Here is an 8,213-nt window from a genome sequence, read left to right on the forward strand (position 1 = left end):
CTGTTACCAACTCTATTTACTCAATACACCTTGAAGTTAGGGGGCATTTGATGATGATGTTATGGAGAATAAGTCACAGGGCCAAGGATTTTTTTTCTACTAGCAGAGCTGTTCTGAAGCTCACTGCTGCACTCAGACTGATGAGAAAAGCACAGAGAAGCAGTTTGTTGACTTCAGTCTTCTTCACACCTCCTGATGGAGCTCTGTGATCTGAGCTCAGTCCTGAGTTCAGCAGTCAGAACTGGACTTGAGGAGTCCAGCTTTGGAACCTGCAGAGAACCAACAAACAGCAGAAAGCCACACTGTGGGAAAGACTCCACACTTCTGACTGATGTTCACGTCCACTTTATTCTTCACACGAAAGATTGGAACAGAACACTGACGACTAAAAAGAACAGAGAAACACTTCTAACCTCTGATACAAAACAGGAATCACAACGACACACAAACACTCCAGTCAGACTCTTTATCTGACTCTTCCTTAGTACAAATCTTTTTTTTTCCACAAAAATGTTATTTACAAGACATTTCTATTTACATGTGTATCCAAAAGTCCTGGAGGTGGAGAGCAGAGTGATGGAGGAATACATGATCAAGTTAAATATTTTTTCTCAATTATTTCAATAAGTGAAACTCATTATGTATAGAATCTTTACATTCCTTAATTTTGAGTAATTTGATCGTGGTGGCTGATAGATGATAGAAACCTAAAAAAAATAGTCTTAGAAAATGAGAATATTATAACAGAAGAAGCATAACATGATGTTTTCACCACATTTAAGATTCCAGAAAACTGTTCTTTTCTCTGCATTCAATAATCACTTGTTCCTCCTTTTCATTGAATGACTGCATCAATGTGGTATGGAGGCCATCAGCCTGTGGCTCTATGTACATGGAATGAAAAATCAGTTGCTTTGATAGCTGATCTGCCGTATCATCATACAGTTTATTTTTACATGGCCCTCAAAATAAGAGAAAAATGTTTTACACAATATTTAAACTGTCCTAGTTAAAACATTATGGTCTTTTCATCACAAGTCTTCTGCTGGGAGTTTTACTTGTTTTTTTTTTAAAGGCTTCTCTCTGTGCATGAGTTCTCAAGTGTGCTTTGAGATTAGATATTTGACTAAAACTTTTGTCACATTCTTTACACAAGAAAGGCTTCTCTCCTGTATGAGTTCTCATGTGCGCTTTGAGGTTAGATTTTTCACTAAAACATGTGTCACATTCTTCGCACAAAAAAGGCTTTTCTCCTGTATGAGTTCTCAAGTGTTTTTTGAGACTAGATATTTGACTAAAACCTTTATCACATTCTTTACACAAAAAAGGCTTTTCTCCTGTATGAGTTCTCATGTGTGTTTTGAGAGTAGATATCCAACTAAAGCTTGCATCACATTCTGTGCATGAAAAAGGCTTTGCTCCTGTATGAGTTCTCATGTGTTTTTTGAGACTAGATAATTGACAAAAACTTCTATCACATTCTTTACACAAAAAAGGCTTTTCTCCTGTATGGATTCTCGTGTGTTTTTCTAAAGATGATATTTGATTAAAACTTTTATCACATTCTTTACACAAAAAAGGCTTCTCTCCTGTATGAGTTATCATGTGTGTTTTGAGACTAGATGTATGACTAAAACTTTTGTCACATTCTTTGCACAAAAAAGGCTTTTCTCCTGTATGAGTTCTCATGTGTCTTTTGAGATTAGATAATATGATAAACTTTTTATCACATTCTTTACAGGAAAAAGGCTTTTCTCCTGTATGTGTTTTCATGTGTGTTTTGAGACTAGATGTTTGACTAAAACTTTTATCACATTCTTTGCAAGAAAAAGGCTTTTCTCCTGTATGGATTCTCATGTGTGTTTTGAGACTAAATTCACCACTAAAACTTTTATCACATTCTTTACATGAAAAAAGCTTCTCTCCTGTATGAGTCATCATGTGTGTTTTGAGACTAGATGTTTGTCTAAAACTTCTGTCACATTCTGTACACAAAAAGGGCTTCTCTCCTGTGTGAGTTCTCATGTGTCTTTTGAGATTAGATACATGACTAAAACGTCTGTCACATTCTTTACAGATATAAGCTCTTTCATTAGACTTAGTTCTCATGTGGACAGACACATCATGTGGATTTTTTGTTCTTTTACCAGACCCTGCAGAAGAAAGTCTATTTTCTTTTGGGGATAGTTTGTGTTTTTTAACTGAAGTTTTCATCTTGAATTTTTTTCTAACATCAGAGTCACACAGAGTCAGACTTTCTGACATGTCAGAGCTGGCCACACTTTGGACATGACTTCTGTCTCTTCTCTTCCTCTGATCTCTGTTCTGTGGCTCTGTCTCTTCATCTGAAGTTGATGTTGATTCTTCATGTTGGTTTCCTTCTTCATCCTGACTATCAGTTCCATTAAAGCTCTGCTGATTGTTTAGATCTGCTTCACTGTCAACATGTTCCTCCAAAGTAGGAATCTCCATCAAGGTTTCAGTCTCCTGCTTCAGATCAAGCGGCTTTTCATCCCGACTGATGTAGAACCATTCTTGCTCCTCTTTAATCTGTGATGGTTCTGGTTCCTCCTGCTCCTCTTTAATATGTTTAGGTTCTAGTTCCTCCTGCTCCTCTTCCCTCCGTAGAAGTTCTGGAACCTCCAGTTCCTCTTTAGTCTGTGATGGTTCTGGTTCCTCCTGCTCCTCTTTTATCTGTGGAGGTTCTGGCTCATCCTGCTCTTCTTTAATCTGTAGAAGTTCTGGTTCCTCTAGTTCCTCTTTAGTCTGTTTGGGTTCTGGATCATTCTGTTCCACTCTGACGTTCCTCTGTTGGTTCCAGAGATCTTCCTCTTCTATCGCCCAGTATTGAGGAAGGACTGCACAGAAACAAATACAAGAAAGTTTGAGCGCTTTTATATTTTTTGTATCGTTAAGTGGCAAATTAAAATTTAAACACTTCAGTCAGACGCCTTACTGTTTGAAATTTTAAACATCTATCCATCCTTAAATCCATTTTCTGAATACTCAACTAGAGTCAAATGACAAAGACTGGAGTCAGACTTGAGCCATTTATTTGATGTAACTCGTGACTTGACTTGGACTTTAACCTCTTAATGTGGCGTTCTTGCTGCAGATCAGTAGTGCGCTGAATCCACGCTAAATACTATCTGTATTGTCTCACTTCTGAAAAATTCACCTCCTATATTTACCTGGGAACATTTTTCAAGTATTGAAAAGTATGTCATAGGAAGGCTAAGAGCGAAGGATACGCTCCTGGTGAGAGTAAACCAGTGCTTGAGCCTTGCTTCTTTTGCTCCTGTTATTCAACTGCCTGATTTGATAATCTCTAAATTAGTGTTATCTGGTTTAGTATTCAAAACTTCTATAACATATTCTAATCTAAACATCAAAATGCTATTTCATTGATTTGCAATTTTATACAACTGTGGTCAAATGAGCCACCGTTCACATTTCCGTGGTCACATCAAGAAGCTCCATGGAGTCTGGTGGAGATTTTCCAGCGTTCTCCGTCCTGCTACTATAAGTATTGTATGAAACTCACGTAAAAAAGTCTAGTGATGCTGATTTGACCACAGAAATGTGAACAGCAGCTCATTTGACTGCAGTCAATGTGAAGATACCATCTTCTCTTCTCCAGAACCTGAACTAGACACACTAGGAACAGATGAGGGTTTAGTGCATGTGCAGCAGAGCTGTTGATGGAAAGAATCATTCATTCAAACAGAGTCTGTCCAAGACAGTTTGATTGACAAATTTAAAAGAAGAAATACTCGGAAATATTAAAATTAAATGATCTTTTATTACATTTGCTCTCATTCATAAGAAAAATACCACACATACATGTGTGGCATGTCCCCCTCTGATGAAAATCAGAGGGGGACTTTAAGGGAGAAAGATGTTTGTCTACATGGAACCCCGTCTTGGAAGAAGTTTAACACTTTGGAGATTTAAATTCTATTCTTATGTCAGACAACTACATTTGATGCTGACTCTACTGATCACCTCCTCCACTGGTCATTGAGGCTGCATCAGTGTTCATCTCTTCTCTCTACCATGCTCGTCTTTCCTTGTTCTTGGTCTCATTCAGTACTTCTTTCTATCTTCTCAGTAACAATTTTACTGAAATGAAATATATATAAACCCTGCTCACGTGACCTCTGTCTTTGCTGTGTTGGTATCAGAACTGATCTAAACTATTCACATCACTACAATTAGTCATCTCTTTCACCAATCTAGAGCTGCGGCGATATGGCCAAAAAAATCTAATCTCAGATTTTTTCATTCCACATTGAGTTTTTGATTTTAAACAATTTTTTTCTCCCTGCTTTTACTTTCTTCAACATAAATGAACATTTACAAAATATATTTATTATTTTAACATTTTCTTTGGAAATTGGCTCTAACACAAAGTGTGTGTAAAAACAAGCAGTGAAATGTTTATAGAACAAAGCAGAGGCTGTTTTGTGCTCTACCGGTAACTTAAACTCTCAGAGAGAAATCTATTCACTCAGCAGAGAAATTCTGGTAGCACAAATAAAACTGATTTGGCTGCGTGTGGTTTGATGCTCCAAGTTTAAAGTCCCAACACCAGAGACCTAAATCTAGTTTTTGACTCACCAGCCAAGTTTGGCTGAAAGATTAAAAAAAATAAATCTAATAACCAAATAATAGCATTATTTTATAAATAAAAATCATAGGTGTGTTTAAATAAATGATACGTTGGATGCAAACAGAGAGGAACTCACAACATTATTAAAACACAAGACTAAAACAACATTTTTTTCCCCAAATATTTTTATATTGATTTCTATCCGTCTTTGCTCTCTAGTTTTGGCCTCTTCACAGTTCACACTGATCACAAAACTCACGGTTTGGATTAGGGCTGGGCGATATGACGATAAAAAACCGTCTTACGATCTCCAAAGCTGACGATCTGTAATTTTTGAGAGATCGTTATATCGCGATCTTCTACGAAAAGCTGCAAGAGCGAGAAGGCAAAAGCTTGTTGACGGCTGTGACTTTAAATCCAAGCTGCTCCTCCTCCTCCTCCCCGGTGTGTTTTTCCTGTTTGAAAGTCATGTGACATACAACGGGACAGAGTCACGTGCGCCGTCATTATGGATCGAGTCTTCTCGAGTAATGAATGACGGAGGTCTGAAAAAGTAACAAAAGGAGGCGCAGTGTTTTAAAATCGACTTCAAAAACCTTGATAACAAAATAATCCGATGGTGAGGAATCATCACGGGACAGGAATCGCATTTTAATAGAGAGAAATCAGGCTGAGAACTTTGAACTGTGTGCTAAAGTTTAGGCTAAAGTGGGTGCTAGCAACTCGTGACAGACATGCTAGTTTGGTTCTTTAATGTATGTTTTTATTAATGTTTCGTGTTTTTAAACATAGCGGATGTTAATCGCACGTATTTACGTTCAACCTGCACAAAAACTGATGATAATTCATGTAGGAAACACGTAAAATGTTTGGTCAAGATGTCCGGTGCTGCATTGTTTTGCTAGCTCTTTCCATATCGTCGGTCGCACTCCCCCCCATTTGTAAGTGAGTTTGCACTTAATTTTCTTAATCCGTGGCGTCATTGTTGAGGTTCTTTCTTGGTCGTTCGGACCGAATAAAAGCCCAACTAGAATAAACAGCGCTAATGCTAACGCTAGCTTTCTGCTCAGTGACACAAACACAGCAGAGTGCAGATGTTAGTGAAGGAGCTGTGGATGTAAACTTTTTAAACTCCCACAACATTTACTGCTATTATCTCTGTGTTTTGAGATTTATTTACCATGTATGTAATCCAAAAATAATAAAAGTTTCAGTTTAATTTGAAAATGTGGTAAAGGGTGTTTTTTAAATTATTTTTATTATTTAGTACTTTGAGCTGTTTTTAATAGAGAAAGGACTTTACTAAACTTTATCAGTCATTCATGCTATAAACTTCATCAATCTCCCTCATCTCTGGTCTTGGGTGACAGAGGAAAAATTAAAACTCACTGATATTTAGAAGCTGTTCATTTGACAGCAATGCATTACCTGTAGCAGTAGAAGACGCAATTCTTGCAATATTTACAGGTTAATCTTAATAGATAACTATTTAATTCGAATAAATGTAAATATTTGTTCAAAAATATGTTTACTTCTTTCAACTAAAATCAATATAATTAAATTTGAATTTATTTTTTAAAAAGTCGTGATAAAATCGAAATCGTGAAATAAAATTAAAAAATCGTGATTTTATTTTTTGCCATATCGCCCAGCCCTAGTTTGGATTGTGTCACAGTTTTGGGTCACCATTTGGATCATTTTTCGGATCAGTAAAAAGTAAAAAATTACTAAAAGTACTCTTTTGAAAACTTTCAAAACATGCATTTTTATTAAACTTATATATATATATATACAGTACACACATAAATATACTCTAACATTTAATACATCAAAACATTTGCTCATTAAAGCTTATTTATTAAAACAAAGCATCTTTGAACTTTGGACACAAATAAAAACTAAAACATGTCGTTACTGAATACATTTACTGTCTTGAGACCAAATCTACAGAAACTGAGAGAGAAGAATGCTTGAAAATAGTTTTGAAATGACCAAATCTATCTGCAGTAATCCCCAAAATGCACATTTTCTTCTTCAAGGAGGGCGTTTTTTCAGCTCAACACAGCTCTGTAATATTAGAGAATACCAATAAAGTTCCATACAAAGTGGATTCATGCGTGTTTCTAAAACACCGTTTTATGAATGTTCTATGAATTTGTTGTCTTGTATTTATCCACCACGCCTTAAATTCCACTCCATGAAAATGACGTCTGACTTGAAAGCGCTCCATGATAATATCAGGTGACATGGAACAAGTTGTTAGCATTAGCATCATAGCATGCTAGCATCAGTGTGTAACAACAGCGTCGTCTCCACAACAACACTTTTATTTAACTTTCTGTATCTGCTTTAAGTCCATCAGCTTTATCCTCCAGTTCTGCTTGGATTCTGGTAAAAACCGCCTCATGTCCCGCTGCTACATCAACCAAAACAGAACGCATGCTGGTTAGGCTAGCAGAGGTTGTGTCTGTCCGTGTGTGCGCTCACACATGGGGGGCTGCTTCTGATTTGTTGAGAGAAACAAATCGTATAGATTATTATTATTTTTATGCAGGAATGTCCCGCATTATAAGATCTCCCTTTACGAGAATTTCTTTTAATATGCGCGATTCCCACAATCCCGCAGTGAAATTCCAGCCCTGCAGTCACACTCAGCATCTGTCCCTCCACCACACACTGTTTCTGCAGCCAGAGCTGAGCTTCACTCTCACACAGAGACTCCTCTGTTCCTGACCTGAGCTCACGTTCAACTCTTCAGTCCTCTTTAGGTTTTCTTCAAATAGTTTCTATCTTGAAGGAATCATATATTTTGGCTCTACAGCAGGAGTATCAGAATCCAGGCCTCGAGGGCTGATGTTCAACATGTTATCCAACCAGGCATGAACGCTCCTTATTGGTTAAACACACCTTATCCAGGTAATCAGCAGTTCAAGAGTATCAAACTGCAGCTGACTGTGGAGATGTTACAGGAGAATCTCTCATGACTGAGAGTCCTCATCTGTGTGGTGAAGACTGGGGTTTTTCCAACAGGACAATACTGGACTTCACAACCCCCACCTGATTTTTTTTCAGGAGGATAAACTCACTATCGGACCATCCTGCTTGTTCTCCAGATTTCAATCCAAATAAGAACATGTGTAGATGGATGGTGAGAGAAGTTTTTTAAAATGGACATCACTTCCAGCCATCTTCACCAGTTGGGACAAGCTTCCTAAAAGCTTTTTACAGTGTGTTCCAAATTATAATGAAAATTTAATTTAAGTGTCAAAAAGACCAAATTCTTTGCTTTTCATGCAATACCATCCACGAGTTTAATTGTGGATGGTATTGTGTCTCAGGGCTCTTTGGATCACCGACATCAATCTCAGACACCTGTGGTCATTAGTTTACAGGCGAGTTCAATTAAAGAAGGACGTTCCACATTATTAAGCAGCCGCAATATGGGAAAGAAAAAGGTTCGATTAATTTGATTTTTTGTTTCAGACGATTGAAATTGGGGGTGGGGGGTTCCCAGTTCTCTGCTCTCTTGGGCTTCCGTAGTTCAGTGTAAAGTCAGGCTGTCCGTCTCCTGCAAAGCAGATATGAAGGCTGCAGCTAGCAG

The 8,213-nt window shown here is 37.4% G+C and overlaps 1 protein-coding gene across 1 annotated transcript in view; it reads right to left on the bottom strand.

The window, feature by feature from the left end:
* Positions 1 to 329: 329 nt before the first annotated feature.
* The window catches only part of LOC118598926 (gastrula zinc finger protein XlCGF57.1-like), a 14,073-nt gene continuing 6,189 nt past the window's right edge, over positions 330 to 8,213 (bottom strand). Inside the window, exon 2 of the mRNA XM_036212633.1 lies at positions 330 to 2,858. Within this exon, the coding sequence (XP_036068526.1) occupies positions 1,018 to 2,858 (1,841 nt within the window). The 3' untranslated portion in view covers positions 330 to 1,017. The remainder of the gene's footprint in view (positions 2,859 to 8,213) is intronic.

The sequence above is a fragment of the Oryzias melastigma genome, linkage group LG7 (assembly GCF_002922805.2).
Source record: "Oryzias melastigma strain HK-1 linkage group LG7, ASM292280v2, whole genome shotgun sequence".
NCBI classification, from domain to species: Eukaryota; Metazoa; Chordata; class Actinopteri; order Beloniformes; family Adrianichthyidae; genus Oryzias; species Oryzias melastigma.